The 23,299-nt window shown below is 44.2% G+C and overlaps 1 protein-coding gene across 1 annotated transcript; it reads right to left on the bottom strand.

The window, feature by feature from the left end:
* Positions 1–780: 780 nt before the first annotated feature.
* MSL2 (MSL complex subunit 2) lies at positions 781–18,852 on the bottom strand. Its single transcript, XM_059822704.1, has 2 exons — positions 18,711–18,852; positions 781–4,202 (listed from the first exon to the last, which is right to left on the bottom strand). Exons 1-2 carry the CDS (start codon positions 18,850–18,852, stop codon positions 2,605–2,607), a joined length of 1,740 nt encoding a protein of 579 aa, XP_059678687.1. The 3' UTR covers positions 781–2,604.
* Positions 18,853–23,299: the final 4,447 nt, after the last annotated feature.

Below are 23,299 nucleotides of genomic sequence, written 5' to 3' on the forward strand. Positions count from 1 at the left end.
AGTTACAAAATAGAATTAGAAAACTAACATTTATTAAATCAATTTGAATTTTAATATACATTTCAAGAACGTGGCAGCATAAAAGGAAATGTTTTTAGAAACAACCTGAATCTACCATTCGCAATTTTACATTAACGATCAGGGCTCTCCTATCGACGGTTCCAAAACACACTTGACCTAAATTCTCCAACTTTGGGTACCATATTTAATGCAGCAGTGAGATAGTAAAGATTCCAAGTACTCCCACATTTCTGGAGCAAAGGTACTATGTATTTAATTTAATGAAAGTCCTAATAAACGTACCATCAACAATCTCAGCAAAACTTAACAGCTCTGCAAAAGCATTCAGAAACAACCCATGCTGTGCAGTTTACTCCCCTTAAATCAGACTCTGGTTCGGCTACTTTTGTTACACGCAGTGGACTAATAAACAGATTTACATTAGTAGGTCACGATCAAACCACCAAATCAGAAAATGGTAGGATCCTTTTGGGTCAACACAAAAATCACATACAAGTTTAACTAAATACATTTTAATAGGACATCGTTAAATCTCAGGAGGGCTAAAAAACACAGATCTTAGGTACTTGGGTTGGCAAATAAAGACAAGAATACTAAGAAGCATTTTCCACCATTTACTCATTATCAAAAATATTTTTCAACTCTTCTTGCAAAACAAAAACAAAAAAGTACAGACTGGACACGTACATCACATTTTTCTTCCTATGGCTTTAACCCCCCACCCTACCCACCCCACAAAAAAGACGGGGGGAGAAACAAACCAAAACCAACAAAAAGATCTGACCACGTTCACAGAAAATGACACCATGGTACACTAACAAAACAAAAGGAGGTGTCATTTGTGTCCAAAGGTTTTTGCTTATTTCTTAGGTGAGGAACCATCATTGTACATGCTTTGTGCCAAATCAAACCGCACCTAACGGTAGGTCAGAAAGCGCTGCGGGGTTCACTGGATGAATAAGAGGGAAAATGAAAGCAGTGAAGTAACTCAAAAAATTCACATACTACTTAACATGCTGTTGAACCAGGAACAGCCTTTTAAATTAGAAGGTAATGGTTTGTGTTCTAGTCAGCCCATGTTTAATTTGTGCTGCATCATTCCAACAGGAAGAAATTTCTGCTTTCACAAGGCAACCTGACTTTTTTAGGCTGCCAATGAAGCCTTAAACGCAAGACTAAACTCTTCCGCTTGTACCCTTATTTAGGGATTACACCGAAATAAAGCATTTTTGCATAAAGCTGAATTCCTACAAAGGCGCTATTATTTTAACACTTTCTGAGATAAGCTCTTTGACAACTTTGTGGTGTTTTTCCATTTTAGAGCCTTTCAGCCCCAGTGGAAAAGCACTGCCCTTTGAAAGCCACTTTCAACATATTAGCGAAAAATGAGATGGATTCTGGGTGGAGTGAGTTATATAGCTTATACTGTCTAACAAACATCCGAAATATTCGACCCGAGATAGCAATCGATCCTCTGCCCCAGCTAAAAGACGCCTGTCAGCGAAGAACTACCCTCAAGGGGATGGGTCTCAGGTCTGTTGTGGTACAAACTTAATCAAACAAACAACCAAACAACCCCCGATGATGATAACTCCGGTGGAAGTCTCTCTGTATCCCAGGCACTGATTGGCGGGAGGGGAAGAAATCAGCCAAGGAGTCTCTCTGTAACCCACAAAATCCCCTCTTTTCTAGAAGGAACAGCAGTAAAATCAGCAGGAACTCCAAAAAAAAAATAGGGGGGTGGGTGGGAAAGGAGAGAGTGGCGCAAATAAAACTTGAGCCTTCTTTGTGGACAAGTAATTTTCTCCCCCAGCCAAAAGAGTCAGTAACATGTCAAACAAACGGAGTCAGCACAGAGGGCATAACTGATCAGGAACATGACCTGTGGAATGGTCAAGAAAACAAAAAAAATTATTGATGCTGTGCACGGGGATGGCATATCTGAGTCAGCAGTTTGACGTTCCTATCTCACCAACTGATCTCCTGACCCTGTCTGGAGACTGAGCTGCTTTTTGGGCTATTAGCTTTCTTGATATATTACTAAACTTTTTTAAAACTGTTCCGTAGAGCAGATAACCAATTCTCACAATCAGAAATTATCCACCCTTTTCAGACTATATTCCCCAGCTCAATGCTGCATTTCCTACAGGAATATTAGGTGATTTTTCCAGTAATGGTGACTGTAACTAATGGATAATTACTTTTCTGCATCACAGTCTAGCACAGTTTAGATGGACTAACTAGATACCACTTTTCTACATTTAAGCAGAAGCTTTGACTGAGCACAAAGCATGACCAAGTACAATGAGGTTAATATATTCCTTGCCAAAGATCTTGTGATAAAATCATTTACATCAGCAATTGATCTCAAACTATGAGGTGCTGTAAGAACTAAAAACAGTTTTAGGGTAACTCCTCCATTATCTGCAACTATTTCCCAGACACTAATACACATAACATAGCAATGAAAAACACTTGATACAAGTGATCTAAACGCAGGAGCTCCAGCAAGTTAAACAGAACCATAGCTGCCTTAAAACTGTAGCAGTTCCCCTACTGACGGCAGGGAAAAGAAAGAAAGATTCAACAGTCATATCTCATGTCTATAGCTTCATCCAAACTTTTATCATCGTGTGTACTGGCAGCTAAAAACGTCGTTACTGGTGACCCTGTCACATTGATTACACTGGTGCTTGTGCTGGCATTGCGCACCGCAATGCTCGTCACATTAATGCCCAAAGTAAGCCGAGTCTGCTCCAAGGCCTTTTCTGGCACTGCAAATGCCTCCAGCTTCTTCTCCCCATTAGCCATGTATGAGTTTTGGCAGCCACGGCATATGCAGTCAAGGCAGGCTTTGCGGTTAGAATAGCAAGGGCAGCGTTGGCCACGGCATGTAAGAACACTTGGATTTTGGGTGGCACGACCACATTTACACCCTTTCTTTTCTTGTGGCTTTTTATACACAGTTTTTGTTGGGCTTCCTGGCATAACGTTACTGCTAGGAACTTTCTCCTTTGCTTTGTCTTTTGTTTTCAGCACCCCTGGTTTGGCTTTCGGGTGAGATTTCTTAGGGGCATGTTCTAAATTCTTTTTCATGCTTTTGTTAGACAGGAGCACAGTTTTACTTATTTTGGGAGTAGCGCCTCCGTTAGGTACAGTTGCAATGGGCTGCAAAGACATTTTATTTTCCTGTTTCACTGTCACAGGAGCTGATGCTCCCAATGTTGGGCCACAGATGATGCTGGAAATGGGTAGAGGCTGAACCTTTTCACTGTCGCTTTCCGATCGAGATCTCTTTCTGTTTAACTTAACTACCTTAGGCGTCGCCGCTGTACAGGAGATTCCGTGAGGAGAAGCATCTGTGGACATGAAAATGTTATGGCTAAGAGGTGGGGGAGAAAGCTGCAGGAAAGGGCCGTTAGTCATGTTTGCTTCCAAGCTGGGCTGCAAATTGGAATCACAGACTTCAGTATTTGAGACGGTCTCTAAGCTCCGGAGAACTTCCTCAACGCTAAGGAGAAGCGAGCCACCTGGTTTTATATCTTCACTGAAACTGCAGATGTCAATGCCTGTCGTACACAAGTCACTAGTAGAAACTGTATCACACACAGGCTGCAGGCTGCTAGAGATATCTTCAGTTTTTATATACTCTCCAGTACTACAGACATCAATTGTGTTTGCGTGTTCAGGAGAAGGAATACTCACTCCAAGTTTATCTACCGAAAGCCCATTACAATTGGGCAACCCGTTGATAACAGAACCTCTAATATCAATGTTGTGTGTGCTTTCAGGTATTGACGTAAAACTAGCTGGAGGATCAGTTGTGAGTTCTGAGGTTGAAGGTACTGGGGAATGTGTCAAACACAAAGCCAAGGCTGTATCGGAAGATTTTTCTGTCTCTTCGTGGAGTGGTGACCCATCTTTGAGCAAAGCCAAAAGATCTGCAGAACAATCAACTGCTTGGATAATATCTCGCGCCAGTGGAGTTTGCGTTATGTATTCGCAGAGTTTCTTATAGCAGTTCACTAAGATGCTTAGCTGCTTATTCTCCTCAAACTGTTCGTAGTCCTTGCACCAGCTACATGACGGTTTCATCATCATCTTCTTGCCTTTACAAGTTTTGCAGACATAGTGCTGACATGTGGAGTTGGTAGGAGCAATAGGGTCTTGTAGCAAATTTCCTAAGGAAAAAAACAAGAGAGAGAAAGATTACAATGGACTCAAGGCAGGTTTCCAGGATAATGCAGGATGAATTTTTTGTACTATCAAAAAAATTGCCTGAAAAAGTTCAGTAACTCACAAGAAGACGTACCATCCAAGTAATAGCCGGTAAGAATTTTCACAACTGCCCTATCTGGTTTTAACACAACATTAAAAAAAAAAAAAAAGAAAACCATCACACCGTAATTTGTCCTGCTGCTGCAGCCTTTAGAAACACTCTCAACTAAACCACTACCAATCCCCTTGTCCCCTTCAGCCGTTTCTTCCATTGAAGCTTACAAAAAACACACAAGATTTCTATGAATTTACCAAAAGTGCAACAATAAACTCCCATGAAGAGCTACTGCAGAGATCTTAATGACATTAGTGAAAACAAATGGCAACGGAGCAGAGGGAGACTCTAAAAGGGATGTGAAAACGATGAAGCATCAACCTCAGAAGGAAAGACGACACAGCAGACTTTGTTTTACTTTTCATTTAGCTGGGACTAAAAATAGAGTCTAGCGTTGTGACAGTCAATGCCGTGAATAAAGCACAAAGTTTTTAACTTCGCAAGCAACAAACACAGTTAAATGGATCCCATGAATCCTTATAAATACTGAATAAAACACCTAGTAATATATTTGAATAAAAATAAAATCTAAAAAAGACTATATTGCTCTCTAATAGATTACTCTTGTGCCAAACCAGAAGGTGCAACAAGGTGACTCTTAACATATCCTGGGGAGTGGGGCTCCCGGTTTTCCAATTCAGACACGTATCAGTGAAATAATACTTCAAACAGCGGTACTGTCATAGCCATGATGCTTAAATACTTTAAAGTGTCAACAACGGCTCATGTCTTGGGCAGGAGTGAAGGAATCAGAAGAAAGGATTTTCTCCGAGATCCTACAGTTAAGAATAAAAAACTAATAAAAATCAGTTGCTAAAGGAATCAACACACCTGACAGCACAGAAAGTTTCAGACACTGACAATCTGGAAGGTTATGGCTCCAGATCTCTGAAACTGTAAAAACCTGGAAGAATGTTTGGTTTTATTTAAAAGCAAACCAAATAACACGTAAGGATAAAATAGGAAAGAACCAAGGTAACTGAAATTCTGCATAGAAATAATCCAACTAGTAACTAGATCCAGAAAATGACAGTATTGCTTTGCTATTTCCAGCCAGCTCTAGGCCAGAAAGATATTCTAACACCTAAATTACATTTCAGAGTATCTATAGTAATCCACAGCAACAGGTTTCCTTTCCAAGCAGCAGATTTTCAGCTTTGATCAGACCTTTCTCCCCATAAGGAGCCTTTGCTGGATGCGTTCACCACCAGCGAATTCTCACCCAGATTTTCTAAAGTGAAAACATGTTGTTACGAACAAATGAATAAAATACAACAATTTGGCATGAGAAAGCAAAGTGCATCTATTAAAACAGACTGAGATTAAAAAATCATATCAAATATAAAGATACTTTCTCTTATCACTCACTTGCCAAGGAAATTTTAATCACGTGGACCTTCTGTAACAGATTTTTGGGATAGCGCTTTGAAGGGATATAATTAACTGGACCTCGTCGAGTGGACTGAGTTACCAACTAAGGAATGAAACCCAACCTTTCTACCTTAGTCGAGAACCCAAGGCCTCAGGCAGAAGATGACGACATACTATACTAACCCTCAGCTGTAGCAGCACTTAAAATATGAAACTCATCCCTCACTCTGTAGCTTTTGTCAAAATGTTCCACCCCCCATTCCTAACCTAACCCTCCGTACTTTTCACTATTCAAACTCCTTTTGGAAATTCAGCTTTTTGTGTGTGTTTAAGTAGGAAATTTGCAGTAGCACAGTAATTCTGCAACAGTCTGGAATTCCATGAGTGAGCCGACTATCCCATTTTCCCTTTGAAATGTGAATCCCTTGGTACCTCTTTGGGAAAGGGCTGCTCCAGCCCTCCATCTGAGCTCTCTTTCAGTAACAGTGGCTTGATGTGAACTGGTTTTTGAGCAACAAATAATGAGTCAGTGCTGAAGTCATCATTACGTAGTATTTTTTTAATAAATTGAGAGAAAATATAATTGTTTGGAAAGTTGGCAGCTGGCACACATCTACACAACGTCCACTAGTGAGACCTGTCGTTACAGCGCGACTGGAAGAGGGGCCGTAGGGAAGAGCGCAGTATTTGAACAAGCTAACTGAAAGCGATGCAGGAGGAAGACCGAACAGGAGATGCTGTAGAACAGAGAAAGGTTCAAAGCACAATTACAGCAATACTTGACGGGAAACGTACTTCACGATCAGAGAGTAGGTATTTAACTTTCCCTTGCTAATCTAATGCGGAAGGTCTGACTGAGGAAGGGTGACTCCCCAAGACCCCACCATGAGAAGGCAGTAGCAAAACACTCTTCAAGTTATGCAGTGAAGATTTAAAGCCAACAGATGGAACATGAAGTCCCACAATCCAACCTGCAGTGGAAAATTTTTTTTTAAAGTTCCCTTTAAATGACACTGTATAAACAGCAATGAAGGCAGAGATGTCCATCATGGTCCTAAGATTGGATTTGATTTTGTGAGAAAAGTCCCTAACTCCCTTGGGGAAAAACAAAAAGAAAGCTTTAAAACACATCAGCTAGTCTCAGAAGTCACGTCCTTCAGCAAGAAAGAGTTCACAAACAACTGTCCATCCCTTCTGGATCTTGAGTCTTTCCAGCAGGACAAGCAGAAAGCCATGCCCTGACCAACGCAGCAGACACACAACACACCTAACACTTGTTCACTTAATGCTTTGAGACTTCAGAAGCCATCGTACCACCACATGCATCCACAGTGCTTCCAGTACCAAAAGCCTACCAACATTAATACCCAATGAAACAATGCACTTGGGTGTGCTCCTTGGTCCATCTTTAGCCTCTTTTTGCTACTTATGAGTTATGATGATCGATGCTTTCCAGATTAAAGCACGAAAATACTTCAGAGATGGGACTAAATAAACAATACACAGTCACAACTTCAACTTTTAATAAGATTAAAAAAAAAAAAAAAAGTCATCACCAACTGTGCATTTCTCCCGAAATAAATTTGGCTGAAACTTGAATGGGTACGAATGCTAAAAGAGGATACTAAAAAAAATTACATTTCCAGAAGCTTTGAGGAAAAAAACAGACGGACAGACAAAAGAAAAGACTTCACATGCTCTCACTGGAGGAAAGAACAGAGCAAGTTCTACACTCAGTAAATGCCAGGCAACCTACACGGGAGAGACATTAGGAATGCCTGAGCTGTGGGAATATTTTCAGCTTGAGCTCATATGTCATTGAATATTCATTCTTCAAAGTTTCTTTCTCATATGGATTCTGTGGCACCTATCACTCTCTTCAGCTTTAGTATCGTTAAACTAAAAAAAATCATCAACCATGAGATGCACATTCACAGAAATTTAAGCTTCATTACTTTTAATACTCAGGGAATGGTATTAAGTCAGCAACACTGTCCCAGAAAGACAACACCCGAGCTGCTACCCAGAATCTGGAGGTACTAAGCTCTGAGACATTCCAAACTGCTGGACTGTACAGGCTCCCAAGGCGTAACATTCATCCGATGCTGCAAATCACCAGATCTTCCCAGATTAAGATTATGAACTCCACCAAGTAAATAAAGCCGGGAAGGATTCCAAGATGTTACCTAGCCCATCCTCAAACTCCTAAGAATAACCATACTGAGTTAGACCACAGCTCCATCTAGCCCGGCAGGCCGTCTCACCAGTGGCCAAAAGCAGGTGTATAGAGTAAGAACAAGGCAAGAAAACTCTTGCCCAGCTTTTAACCATTATTAGCTGAGATACTTCTCATGGGAGATGGGGTTTCCATGTACTCAGTAACCCTCAGGTTCTCTCCTTAGGCTTGCCTCATCTCCTCCTTAACTATTTCAAATGTAATCAGTCACAACAGGCTTTGACAAGAAGTTCCCTGGTCAACTATCCGTTGTGCTGAGAACGACCTTTTTGTTTTGAACATTACTCTTATTAGCTTCACTTGACAATCTCTGGTTCCTGTGTTGGATGAAGCAACTGTCAATCCCAATCCTCTCTTCCGCTAGTCGTGGTTTTACAGACATCTACCACATAACCATCCAAGTTGTCTCTTTTCCAGGCTGTACAGAAGTTGTTCCTTACATTGGATCACCCTTCTCCTAAGTCTTCCGCAGTTCTTTTTTGAGATGGCGGGACCACAACTGCAGCACCATAAGATACGGGTGAACCGCAGCTTTCTACAGTGCCACAATGAAGTTCTCAATTTTATTCTCTATCCCAGTCCTGATTTTTAGCATATGCTTTGCTTTTTTGATTGATACTCAGTACTGAGCTGATACTCTCATGGAGTTGTCTATGGCAAGGCCAAGATGTCACTTTTGGCTGGTAGCCATCAGTGCTACCACTTTCTATAAATTTACAAATTTATATAGATCTGCAAGATATAAAAATGGTGGGCTCTGAGAAGTTAGTGTTTTTCCATGTTTATCATTTAATATTTATCTAAGCTAAATTTAATTTGTCATTTTATTGCGCAGTCATTCATCCACGTAAGATCCTTCCACGATTACTCGCTGCAGTCCTTAATTTTTACTGCCCTAAATAGCTTGGTATTACTAAACTTTGCCTCGTCTTCTCTCACCCTTTTTTGCAAGGGGTATATTAATACAGCAAAAGCAAAATCATGTTCTTACAAAGGCTCCAATAAGAGGCGTTCCCTAAACAACATCAGTTCTTAACTATCCTATTTTCAGAAAGGTTTACTAAACATCTACATTAATATGACGATTACATTTAATAAGCTGCATATACAGAGGAAATACTTTTAATATATTATTTACAAAATATCACAGCTGTCCTGGAAAGGCTGCTACCAGGAGGCAGGTCATTTAAACCGCAAGGAATACTTCCTATTGTGCTCCTTAATGAGCATTACTTCACAGCTGCAGGAAGAGGGGAAGCATCTGCAAATTGTATCTCAGAGACCAAAGAAAGGAGAAGAATTGGGAATCAAAGCAATTGTTAGGTGTATATATCCAGCAAATGCGCTCCAAATGGATGAAGTTCACCGAGAAGAAAGACATGAATCCAAACAGGAGGCTTCTTCCATTCTCATCTATCCTCAGCAAAAGCAGAAATAAAATGCCCTAGAAAAGGGGCTAAACACCAGTAACTAATTTAGCGCCCCTGGAAAAGCCTACTGAAACATAATATATTGCCTTTTTTAACAACTCAAAGTCTTAAGAATGATGTAACTATTAAAACTTAATTTGGTGAAGTAAACTAGAAAAAATTATGATGTCAAATTTTGTTACAAGTAGAAATAAATGTACCATTGGAGCTAATCTCCAACATCTCCTCCCGGGGGAGGTTTAGGCTGGATATTAGGAACAATTTCTTTACGGAGAGAGTGGTGAAGCATTGGAAGAGGCTGCCCAGGGAGGTGGTGGACTCACCATCCCTGGAGGCGTTCAAGGAACATGTAGATGTGGCACTGTGGGACATGGTTTAGTGGGCATGGTGGGGTTGGGTTGATGGTTGGACTTGATGATCTTACAGATCTTTTCCAACCTTAATGATTCTGTTATTTGTCTGCCAAAACAGAGTCTTTAATCCTCGGTTGCATTCGTGTCACCAGAAATCGCCCTCATTCTATAGTGTGCAGCAAGCAAGTGGAAAGCTCAAGAGCCCAGCCCTCTACTCCTTTCACTCTCTACCTGACTGAAGTGGCGTATCTGCTACACAACGCACAAGTAGGACTGGCATCCATGAAGAAGGGAAGAGGACGGTAAGAAGGAAGGTGGGAAGGAAGCTCACCCACACCAGTTAATCTGTTAACATCAAACATGTCAAAGACCATAATTTCATTTTTAAACCAAGATTACAAAAAACTTCTGTGAACTTTGGATTAGTCAGATAGAAATTCTACAGCTCTGTAATCTAGTAAGTTTTAAAAACGGGAAGCACACATATACTTCTGTGTCACACTTAAAATTAATATATGGCAATGACCTCAAAGTAGTAACCAGAAGCTGGAGATTTAACAGTTGGACCACTACACTTTCAGCATTTTCGTTTCTGGATTAAACAGGATCTGATTGTTTCTGCTAAAATAATTAGCAACAGGCAGTAAGCTCTAACAAATTGCTACATTCAAGCTTCAGAGTGAACCACCTCCTGAAGGATGGCGATACCAGTGGACAGGCTTTTTGAAGTTCAGCTATCCATCTACCTGCAGCTCAAGCACTTCAGCTGAAGCAGCCTCTGAAAGGAAAAGTCTTGCTTCCCCCACCACCTTCCCTGCACCGCTCCCTTCTTCAACCCCACACAGCATCTTTTCATCTAAGAAATGATCAGCTAGATCTGACTGAGGAGTACGTAGCTCAATGAGGTTTCAAAGCAAAACATGCAAAAGAAAAATATGATCATAAAAGCAGCAGGGTTTTCAGAATCTGGTAAAAAACCTAAAAGCACTGTTTACAAAACTACTTGACGATAGACAGACAGGCATATGATAAGTAGTGAAAAGGTCTGTTAACCATCTGCAGAAAAATAAAACAAATGCGTGAGATCTGTTTTACATGGGTGAAAGATCTGGATTCTTACTAGAAAAAGAAGAAAAACTAAATACGCTCAAAACCAGAGAAACTTCAAGAGAGGTTAGCGCAAGTGACAAATGCCAAGGACGAGGCAGCAGTGAAAGGTCTCCTTCCACCGACCTCGAGCCCCAACATAAACCCCTTCCAAACCATTTGCTCAAGGCGGTGGGCTTCAACAATGGTCTGGTTGATACGTTTCACAAATAGTGCACCAGTCAAGAACTTGTGAACTAAATGAGAGCATTTCTTCCTGAAAATACCACGTTGCTCTTAGATCACCACAGCTAGTGACACCAACAACAGTGCCAGGAGAATTTGTCCAAAGACATTCAGAAGCAATGACAGATTCCCCGTCAGGTGAAATGGAAACAGGGGGGGCACACACAAAAGCATTAAAAAAAAAACCAAACCAACTTATTTCAAAATTTTATCAGAGAGAACATTCTGCTGGCTGCTGAATATTTCTGAGCATCCTCCATCTACAAACAACTATGAAAAATTAGCTACAGAAATTATTACCCTCACATAGGGATGGTCACGACTAAAGAATTAATGATTGTATAACTCTTTGGAAAAATAAAAACGCCACTGTTTCTGTCTGAACACCATGGGAACCCAAATTAACCATGATAAGAATACAGCTAGACTATTTCTCCGTGCATTTGGAGAACTACAGTCAACCTCTTTAGCTAAAGTTCAAGAAAAAAAACAGAAATATGACAACAAATTGCATTTTAACTGTAGAAGAGACTGCTTTGTTCTCTGACTCCACCCCCTGCATAATAAACAACAGAAGATCTTTTACCAAGTCCTATGTCAAAGTTACATTTCTGTTCAAAAGTCTTTGTGTTTACAAAAATCATTGACTGGAAAAAATTCTAAATGTATTTTTAACAAACCAGGTGGCAAAGTTCAAACTTTGTAATGAACAGGCTTTAAAAAGACAAATAAAATCATCTTTTTCACCATCCAGTGTAAAATTTTCATGGAATTATGTCTTCCAAAAGTCAAGGTTACTGTATTTTAACAGGTTTTAAATGGCAAAGTTAACATTTCTCCTATGGGTATAAGATTAATTTAACATGTTTCTAGGCAGCACAAATGCTCAAGAGTTAAAACTTGCTTTGAAAGTTATAGATCAAGTTAAGTGTATTTATCACAAACAAAAAAGTAAGGAAAACTATTTCTTCCCACCAAACAAAAATGCCCGCACCATCAAGATCAACCGCGCAATCTTCAAGGGAACTGTGCTCTTCAAGGCCACTGGAGAAGGAGCAAGCCCTGTGCTGTGACTGCAAAGCTCAGGAGACAGAGAATAACAAATTACATCACTGAAGGACTTTGAAGTGGATTCCTCCGTAAGAGCAGGAAAATCTTTACTATCTGGAAAGCACAGTGCTCAAGAAAGGTTGTGCTGCGCATTACTTCTCAAGCCGTATACTAGATGCAAAGAGTCTTTTCTGGCCTCACACAAAACTCCAATAATACCCAGCAACTGCTTACTCCGTATTTAGTCACACCAATCTGTAAATCATAACACAGTAAGAAAACAAAGAAACCTGTGTTTGAATGCACTGTGTCCAGATACCTGGACAACTAAGTTGTCCCAATAAAGATGCCTCTTGGCAACATATTAACTTTTCTTTAAACACTCTGAAACGCAATCGGTTTAATCAATATCCTCAGGCGACCATCAAAACCCGTCCTTCCATCATCTCCCATTGCCTCCGTGAGAAACACACGCTCAAATCACATCCAAAGACAATACTGCAATCTTCACTTTGCAACCTTCTTTTAAAGCCCGGTATCAACCAGCTGTTAAGGTGGAAACCAGAGTTATTTCTCTTCCTACTCCTCTTCTCAATTTTGTTTTAAGACAGAGGAGTATTTTTAGTTTAAAACCAATTTAAATTCAACTGGTAGAACTTTATGTATCAAAACACATGCAGGACAATGCAGACAACCTTGAAAAAGCAGCTCTCCCACGAGTCACCCACAGGATTTGAAAACAGGAAAGGGAAACAGTGAATTTAAGTAAGGAGATTTTAAGAGGAAGAGAAATCATCCAACATGTTCTTGGCTAAAAATTGGTGCATTCAGAGATGTGCGAGTGGACATTTTATAGGCAACTGCCCATGCTGGTTATCTCCAAAACAAGAAAAAAAAAAAAGAATACTTGCAGCAGAAGGTATTTGATAGGTACTTGTCCCACAGTCCATGCTCCCCGATGGTTGTTTTGGAGCTTCGGGTTATTTTGCACATTCTTCAGAAATTCAGAAGTATTTTGGCAACCATTCATGTAATTTTTAAGGGCAAAAATAACATACTTCTAAAAACTACCAGTATGTAATAGCTGGACAGTATCTTTCATCATTGAAGATCGAGGAAAGAAGAAAATGTCAATGAAAAAGACCTGAAAAAAAGGCACCGCTCCAGATTACTTTTCAAACACAAAAGGCAACTCTGATCTGGCAGCACGGATCATCAATCGGCCTTCACTCTCCTTAATCTAAGGAGAATGGACAAGGAATGAGAGTTGTAGGCTAAACTTTTCCATCACAAAACTTAAATACGCTTTTTCACTTTAAAACTGTGATATCCAGGCTTAACTCACTTAGTCATGGCTCACATCCCAAACAGAAAATCCAGTATCATGTACATAATGAAGTTTTATTAGTAGTGGGAATTTGTTTCTTCTGTCTTCCTCCACCTCTGTGACCGGAAATCGAATTTTCTAGAAAGTTTACATCTGTTTAGGTGTCACCCAACTATCTTCCCTTCCCTGAAGGACCTCACGTAACTGCTGCATGCCTCAGATTGTCTCAATACCATCAGTGAAAAAAAGACTTTGCTTACTCTAGAGCCATAATTCGCTTGCATTCCACTTGCTTGTGGTGCTTCTTCCCTTAAGGTATTTGTAGAAATTTTCATATGAAAGTTTAATAAAACTGTACAGGTCTAATTCACAATTTCCCAACGACAAAGTATAGCCTAAAGCAGTAAGCTCTACTTGGGATCCATAACAATGCCACTAAGAGCCACAGTCAAGGGGTCCGGAGGAGGTCACACCATGCACTGGCGTAGCGGGGGAAACAGTCAGAACTGCAGAAGGACTGCAGAAGGAACGGAGAATTAGCTCCGCGGGGGGCAAGGAAGAAGAGGAGGAACCTTCACAGGTCCAGCAATATGGACAAGATGGCACAAAGATGGAAAATTTTACAAAACTCAATATACCACCAACTACGGAGACATTTCAAACCTAGCTAGCAGAATGAGTTCCCTAAGACTCAACTTACATTGACAGCATAAAACTTTCAAAACATAGACAAATACTTTCACACAAGGGCCGAATGGAAATAACATCCCTATACTAATCTTTAAATAGCAAAACAAAAAGTCAACCATTTTTATTTTTTTGGTAATCCACACCATTCTCCCTGCTTGGGAGTTGTTTCCATAATGCTACTTTACCATTTAGCCTTCAACCCTCTAACTAAAACTCTCAAGAGCTACCTCAGAACACTTTACAGGAGCTGTGTAAGGTACGGGTCAGTACTGTCACGTTGCTTCTTTGTTCCTTCCCACCCCTTAATCTCCCCTAAACCACCTGTTGTCTCACATCCCCTTACTTAGATTCCAGGATGTTTAAGGCAAGAACTATATCCTTAGTCTGTATTTCTACAGCACAAGCTACAGCTGGGCTCCTGGCCAAACATCAAGTGTTATCCTAAAGCCCTGCAACCTTTCAAGCACTTTCACATTCTAAATCAGCAATAACAATCTTTCACACACCTTTTAACTATCTTTCAGAGGTTCCAGGATGAAGTTTTCCAGGGATAAAAAGCTAAGTTGATCTGACCAGCAATCTGTCTCTTACAAGTATTTTAACTGAATTTCAAAAAAGGCTGTTAATGCTGAAAAGCCAACTGAACCTTTGAATGACTTGCAGTAGCCTACATTGTATCTGAAACAGAGAAAGCCACTTTTAAGAAGATTTTTATCCCACTAGGCAGTACTTTTAAAACATACAAGTTTGTTGCATAAATCCTACTCAACTATTTTCAAATTAAATGTGGTATTAACATGAAATTTAGTAATAATCACTCTTGTCCAGAGACTGAAACTCAGATTTCACACCCTCAAAACACATAAGGCACATACCTTCTGTCTAATGCACGCTCGGAAATAGTTATTTTTAAGTTTTAAAAGCTCTAGGAAATATCACCCTATACATCCCTGTACAAGGATGATGCATTACCTACACCACCATCTAGGAAACTGTCACATGATGACACTTAAATCCTAGAAACATACACCGCCGTACCATCAATGTAATTTAACCTTTATAATCCATCAGGTAAGACAGAGACCTCAAATCCACCTAGAACAGATTTAGCTGACTTACACTGGCATACTGTATTTACATTATGACTTTCTACTGATGGAACTTCTGCCAATTTGAATGTAAAATCAGAGCTTTAATTAGAATGTCATAATTTCCAAAAACTTCTGCCACCCCTACTATGTGAGCTGTTTAAAAGACTATCAGATCAAAAGAAAATGAGTTGGCATACGTCTAGGGGATTGAGAAAATAGTGAAAGCACAATAATGTTAGTTCATTTATATAGCTGTCACTAATGTCTTCTAAAAACAATTCTCTAAAATTAAAGGGACAATCTTGACTGCGGAATTAATACCTACAGCGTAACAAAGCATTACAGAACGCATTCAGAGAGATTAAATACTGTGGGAAGGCTGATGACATGAGGAGCACTAATTTGGGGAGTAATTTCCCAAGGGCAGTCCTAGAAGTCCAACACTTGGGACTTTAACCAAGTGTAGGGGTTTTATGCATTACTGATAATTCATGCAGCATTCCTCCAACAAAGCATAATTTTTAAACACTTACGGTCAAGACCGCGTTCGACTAAGAGCTGTGCAAGGCAAGTACGACACTCAAAGTTCCATGTGCATGAACCCATACCCAGATATTTGGATCTCACGGTCTAAACAGACAAACAGGGTAGAAAGAAGCGAGCATCTGAAAAGCTTTTAAGTATTTTTTTTTAAAACCCACACTGTGAAGTTTTGGGTGGGCACAGCACTCACTCTTGTGATCATGACATCTCACAAAGTAACCTTTACTTCAGTACTTAAACTTTACCTTTTAAAACACTGAAGTTAAAAAGGTTTTGACAGTTGGACAGGCTTTAAATGACCTCAAACATGCAGAAGGTAGAACAGCTCTTAGCACTAACATGTACAAGAGGAGAAGGAGTATTGTAAAAATATCATGGCAAGGTTAGAGGGCCAAAGAGAGAAAGAGGCACCAATGTTCACCTGTGACAGAAGTGGGAGAAAAGGAACACAAAAAGCAAACAAGAAAAAGAAGGTCGATTTGCCTTTACCAGTCTGAGCTGAAGATTTATGGCTGCTGGTCAACACCAGAGCGGACAATTCTGTATCGGGCAGGACCACTCTCCCATGACTAACTGCCTGCAGGCTCAAGAAAGACACTTTACTAACTCTGCAGGACAAACACTGTATTTCACTGTACGGCTTCACAAAGAGCCTGGTATTTACTGAGGCCTCTGTATGCTACCATGCCACAAACAGGAGCCCAAGACACGGAGAGATAATACCGGGGAATCACTCGTAGACAAAACATTTGAAACACACAGCGCCACAGTTATCTGAAAGCTAGCCACAGCAGAAAAAAAAATATAAGCCAAAGCAGTAACCTTAAAGTTCAAAGAAGATAAGGGATGAAGAGGGGAAGTGGAACCATCAAGAACTAGTTTGTAAGTAGGAATATGCATGGAAGCACAAGTCAATAGAGAAAACAAACTAAAAAAGATGGTTTCTCTACCAAACTGAGAGTGACAGAAAAGCCAAGCAAGAAAAGCCGAAGAGGGGAAAAACAGCTCAGGAATTTGGGCAGGGACAAATTAAAGATAGACGATTTCAATAACCCAGAGTGTAAAAATACGATTGCAAAAGGCCAAGAAGGGAAGAAGTCAAGGCAAGGAGAACAAAGAACACATTTCAGAAGATCAGTCTTAAAGCAGAGAAGCCAGAGAGCACAGTAGTTAGAAACACGTAGTCCCTATGTAAATATCTTATTTTAAAAAACCAAAACCAACAGAAGAACGTTAGCGTATTTTTAGGCAAAAGCAGTCTGATGACTGACCAAAAGCAAGAAGGATTTATGGAAAAAAGCACAGTTAGGGATTAGGATTAACAGGGCCTAAGGTAATAAGCAAGGGATAAAGAGCAGAGGTGCATCGATATTGACATCAGGGTTATGAAAGAGAAAAAAATCTTAGACAAATTATTTCAGGAAATGACGATGCGGTGATCCTGGGAACAGGCTCCCTCTTTCCCAGTACAAACAGATCTCTATTTTCTAAGACTTTAAGTGGGAGGAGCCAATAGCTACAGGATAGGAAGCATCCAACACTAGTTAACAGCCTCAACAGTTGAAATCCTGATCCTGTAAATAAATTAAATATTTAACTTCATAAACCCCAGTAATTTAATTAAACCGTAGTGTGACCACACACATTAGTAAAGATAAACACGTGCAAACATAGCGGACGTAAGTCCACTCTGTTAGGAAAATACACACACACACAGGGCCGGGACTTCAAACTACCGGAGGGGGGAAAAAAAGGAGAATTAATAAAATTCATCAACTGAGAGGTCTAACAGATCAGCCTCCCGCTCCCAGTGCTGACCAAGGCTTCAAAGGAAAGCTCAAGAAAGGTTGACAGCTTATTCCAGAGCTTCCTACCAGGAGTGGACACGTGCCCCCACTTCATAAACGCAGCAGAATGCGATTCCTTCCCAATGTTCCCCAGACTGTAACGCTGACATTCCGGATGCCTGCCTTTGCCCACAAAATGCAGAATTCTTTTTTTTTGGGGGGGGGCGGGGGAGTGGGGAAATCCTAGCAGACTTTTCAGCCTATTTGCTTTTTATGGTTATTATTGTTATACGACAACTATCTGCTGCGCACAAAAAAAAAAAATAAAATCCAAACATCGTTTCTGTGTGCTTAAAATTCCTGGCTTTCAATCCGAGTTACTTTTTTTTCTTTACATTTCAAGGGGGGGGGGGGGAAGAAGTGTAAAAAGTTCTTCGTTCCCTGCCTCCATGGTCTGTATATTGTTTTGAGTATCTTTTACCACACTTGCTCTTAGTCATCACTTTTTTAAAGCCATTAATTCCACTACACCAGGGTATTCCAATAACCACTAATAACTACCGTACCCTCACGGGACTGACCATAAATAAAGCGTTGCGTTTTGGGCAAAACACGCTCTCTCAACAGCACGGGGCTGGTTTTGTGCAGCCTGCCGGGCTGTTCAACCTGCGGACCCCTACGGCCCTTCTGCCTTGGTGACCGATACTGCCCGCGGATCTCCCCCCACTTCGGGTCGGGTTTTTGCGGGGGGGGCGGTGCGGGTGCGTGCGCGCTGTTTGAGCCCAAGAGCCTCTTCGCTCCCCAACTTGCAACACCCCCCCCCCGCCGCCGCTCCCCGCGCCCCCCCCGCCGCCCCCCGCGGGAGAAGCGCGGTCCGCCCACGTGGGCGCCGCCCCCCCCCCCCCCCCCCCCCGGCGGCGAGAGGCTCCGCGGGCGCGGGGGGTCGGCGGCCGAAGGCTGAGGAAAGTTTCCCGGGCCGCCGGCGTGCGTGAGCCCGGCAGAGCCCCACCGCCGCGCTTCCTCCGGCGGCCGGGCCGGGGCGAGGCTGGTCCGCGGGGGCAGCGCGGCCCAGGGCCGCCCCGCAGCGCCGTGCGGCGGGGCCCGGGGGGGGGCTCATTGTGCAGGGAACAAAAGAAAGATCCTCACCGCAAACGCAGCAGGAGAGGGACTGCCTGAAGTAGGGCAGGAGCTTGTTAATCTCTGTAAAGGACTGGGGATCCCCAGGGTCGTAGTTGAGCACCAGGCGGCTCGCTGAAACGTAGAGAGCAGTGGCATTCACCGGGTTCATCGCAGCCGCTCGCACGCCGCCGGCTCCGGGGTGAGAAGAAAGCGCGGCGCCGAGTCCGTGCCGGCCGAGGGGGCAGGTGGCCCCGGGGCGGGGGCAGGCCGGGTGTCACCTTGGTCCGGGGCCACCTGGAGCCGCGCGGCGGCGGCGGCGGCAGCGCGGAGGCCGCGGCGGCCCGGCGGCCCTGTCAGAGGGGCCGCGCTGGCTCCTCCTCCGCCTCCAGCGGGGCCTCGCTCCCGAGCAGCGGCCTCGGCCCGCCCGCAGCCACACAGCGCAGGGAGGCGGCGGCGGCGGCGCTACTCCAGGCTGCGGGCCATGCCGGGCCGCCCTCCCCCGGGCCCTGCTCCTCTCCGAGCGGACGCTTCCTCGGCCGCTGCGGGCCGCGCCTCAGCGGCGGCCCGGCATGGCGGCGGCCGCAGGGAGGAACCGCGAAGCCAGCTCAGGGCGGCGGCGGGCCGGGCCGCGCTGCCCGATCCGGCGGCGGGGGAGGGAGGCGGATGCACCTGGGCCTCAGCGCGGCCGCATCACCGCGGCGCCGCCGCGGCCTCCTCCGCGGGGCCGGAGAGCTCCTGGCTGCGCGGCCGCGGGGCGGGCGCCGCTCGCCGGGCAGGATCCGCCGCCCGATCCGCGCCGCAATGTCAATAGCAACCGTTAGATCCAACCGTCACTGCGGAGCCATCGCCGCTGCCGTCTAGCGCCCGGCACTGCGCATGCGCGGCCGGGCCGCTGCCCTCCCCGCAGCGGGGGCCCATCCCGCGGCGCGGCGCGGCGCGGGGCGGGGAGGGGGGGAGGGAGCGCAGCGCCCTCTAGCGGAGCCCGGGCGCGCCGCCGCGGGGAGCGGGGCTGTCCTCCCGCCCTCGGCCTGGGCGCGGCGCCGGCCTGAGGGAGAGGGCGAGTGCGCGCCGCAACGGTCGCCTCAGCGCGGCCGCCTCACCTCAGCGCGGCCGCCTCGCCTCAGCGCACCCGCGCTGAGGGCCGCCACGCCGGCAGCACCGCGCCGGCTCCGCGGAGGGCGGGCCGCCGCCGCTCCCTCCCTCGCCGGGCGGGCGGAGTCGGTTGCCGGCAGGGCTCCTCCGGCGGGGTGGCTGCCCTGTGCCCTGGGCGCTCAGGCTTTCCCCGCGCTCGGGGCCTCCGCCTCACGGGCGGCCGTGCCTCTGGAGCGGCTGGGCGCGGACACTGCTTCGTGCTCCTGTCATGGCGAGCGCCTCTGCTCACCTCTCAGGCAGAGGAATGGGACCCCGCCTCTGCCTGAAGCCATGCTGGAGCCTGCAGCCAGGCCTGTCGAATACCTCAGGCTTCCGTCAGGGCTCGAGACTCCGGGCTGCCAACTGGCCCCCCTTCCACCCAGCACGGAGCAAGTCTGGTGTGTTCGCCTTCAAAGAGAGAGAGCTGCAGGGCCTCTGAGGTTCTCAGAAGATCTGGCACGGGAGCAGGTGCGGTTTGGATGCCCCAGTGGACACCAGCTGCCCACACACAGTTGTGTAGATGGAAGTTTGTCACAAGTGTTCTTGCTGCCCGTACCAGCACTCTGGAGACCACAACGTATAACGCAGCAGTGGATCTACAGGCTTGGGGCAGGTACGACTAAGACATGGGTGCAGGAGGGATTTTTGACCTTCTCCAGGTTTTAGATCACTGGGGACATATGGCAGGAACTTCTGATATTTCCGCTGTAAGCACCACTGAGGGAAATCGCAGTTGCACACACCCCCAGATCCTGTGTTGCAACACTGCCGGTGCCATCAAGGCAGCCCTCTCCCTGCTTCTCTGTTTGGCCTTTTGGGAAACTGTCTGACAGAACCTCTCCTTCTTCCCACTTGTCCCTCTCTGTGTTCACCTAGAGTTGCCCATGTTAAACTAATCAAGAAGTTCCACCTGTATTTTTCTGTTCCTTGTTCTCTTCACAAATCCCCCCAGCTTCCCAGCCCAACTCAAAACAAGCGTGCATACAAAATACAGAATTTGGGTCTTGACTCCAAATACACACTTAGCACTTCTGGTCCTCATCAAGCTGTACAGCTCATTCCCCACCTGATACTGTTTCCACAGACCCCACGTACAACCCCTGTGTGCTCGCTCAGTGCACCTCTCACATTAACATGCATACCTACAACACCCCAGTCTCCCTTTTCACCTCCAAGCAAACACTCAGTATGCCATCTCTGGACCGTAACACCTTGCACACGTTCAATCCCAAATCTGACTTCGTTTCATGGCACAGCATCTTCATTCTCACTCTCAGCCTACACGTATGTTGCTTGTAAAATGCCCAATTCCTTCTTCAACTTACTGCCAGAAACACCTTATGTGCTGAACCGAGCCAACAAACTGAAATAACATTCAAGCAATTTCCCACCAAGTACACATTCTCCTATACACCTCCCTGTATCACATCCTCTGCCAAACTCCAAACACAGAGTGTCCTGAACACTCATCCCAACCCCTCCCAACCATATCTCACTGGCTGCTATGCAAGGAACTAACTTGACACCTGATATCCAAAGAGTTTTACTACCTTTGTCTAATTTCTGGGATATACTCCTTCGGGATATTGTGCTTGAGCTGGATTCGGCAGTTGCCATCTGTAGCATAGCAGGACCAAACCTCAATCCACAGCATTAACCTGTACTATTCTTTCATGCCCTGATGGAGCTAAATAAGTAGGTTTGGATTCCGTCTAAGAACAACTGCAATCCTAGCAGGACAGATAATATAAACTCGCTAGAACTGCAAGTAAATCTTACTCTTGAAAATTATGGTAATAATTGAGTAATCAAATGTGAAGTGGCAAAAGTAGCAAGGCTGACTAGGTCACACCCTTTTGACCAGAGGAAGGCCATAGTGGTTTTTTTTTTTATTATTGCTGGCTGACTGTCTGAATTTGACTTTTCTTCTAGTCAGCCACTTGAGTTGAGGGTCCATGTTTCTAATAATGCAGTCCAAGAAGCAGATACAATTTTTCCTACCTCTGTTGATGGTTTCCTCTATCCTAGCCTATTAGCATCACCACTCTGGAAAACGAGTCCCACTATCCAAACAGATTGGGTTGGGTCCTCAGCTGTTTGTGATCACTAGGACAAATAGAGTGGTAAGACTAAATATTAGGGTCTTGAGTGCACCAACAGGCTCTGCGACCTCTTGCCCCTACCCTCAGGGGTTTGGCTGCCTGCCTGTGCATCAGGCCAGCTCTGATGTGGTGCAGCTGTGTGACCTTGGATCAGGCTGCTGAGAAAGAGCCAAGCTGTGAGAAGTTTCATCTGGGCCCTCTCTGCTGTGCCTTAGGAGCTGCCTTTAAGCACAAGACCTTGCCCTTTCCTGAACTACGTTGCGCCTGGCCTGCTGACTTCTTGCTTTGACCTTGGACCTGCCTCATTGCTGTGGACATCTGGCAATCGCTGGGCTCACCCTGGTTACTGCTGGTGGACCTGCTCTGCTCTTCTTGTTCAGGTACTGTGGGACTGTTTTTCTTGTCAGTGACAAATGCTGCTCCTGGCTCACCTTCCCCTGTGCAGTAGCCACTTTTGCTGCTCCCTGATACTAAAAGCCTTGTGGCACAAGTGTTCTCGCTGCTCGTTTCCCTCTCCAGCCAGTGGTGTCTGCTTAATATTGAGCAAGCCCTGAAACATGCAATAAACTATTTCATATGTCAGTGGAAGTAACTTTCAGCAGCTATCCCCTCTCTTCTGCTGGGAGAGTGGCAAAAAGAAGAGCTTAATGCGTGATTCCTCTCACATTCTAACTGCTGTGGTTTTATTTCTACTTCCATGCTATGCCTTTCACCACTCTGAACCCACCTGACTTGGGAGACCATTTTAAGAGACCTGTGTAGGAAGCAAAGACTCTACTTCAAATTGGTGAAAAAGAACTAGTATTTCTGGAGATGTCGAAGGGGGAGGAGAGAGTACAAAAGAGGACAGAGGGAACATTTATTTAAAAAACTTAATGCCAATACTACTTTACAAAGAAAAAAACAGGGGAAAAAGTTTTTTATGTGTTTTTCTTGTGCCTGAAAATCAGTTCAATGTTTCAAACCTGCTGCTGTTCCAACATACCAAATTCCTTGGTGTTGGACAGCAAACAAGTGCCTTCTCCTCACTCTGGAGGTTACAGACGGCTTTTAAGTGAACTCCACCATTGCAGACCTATCTCTGCCCTTCAGAAGAGTTGTCTGTCTGTCTGACTGACCTTCAGATGATTGTGGTCATGGATCAGTTCAGTCGCTTACAGTCTGAGCTTGTGTGCTAATCTTTTGATTTACATCCCTCTATCTTTTTCAGTGGAAAATGAATCTGAATAAGGGTAGAATAGGGATGTTATTTCATTTCCCAGTTCCTATCAACATTCTGCCCGTGGCTGCATTTGGGAAGAACTAGCCATTTCATTTAGATTAGGTTAGAATATGGCTTATGAACTCTGCCAAACACAAATAACTGCACTAATGTCCTAAGTC

This window comes from Gavia stellata, chromosome 11 (genome assembly GCF_030936135.1).
Source record: "Gavia stellata isolate bGavSte3 chromosome 11, bGavSte3.hap2, whole genome shotgun sequence".
NCBI lineage: Eukaryota > Metazoa > Chordata > Aves > Gaviiformes > Gaviidae > Gavia > Gavia stellata.

Bases quoted from the DNA above. Each gene is read 5' to 3' on its own strand.
- MSL2 (XM_059822704.1), bottom strand. From the start codon at position 18,852: ATGAACCCGGTGAATGCCACTGCTCTCTACGTTTCAGCGAGCCGCCTG. The intron at 4,203-18,710 runs GTGAGGATCTTT...TTTTTTCCTTAG, and splicing joins CCTCTCCTGCTGCGTTTGCG to GAAATTTGCTACAAGACCCT.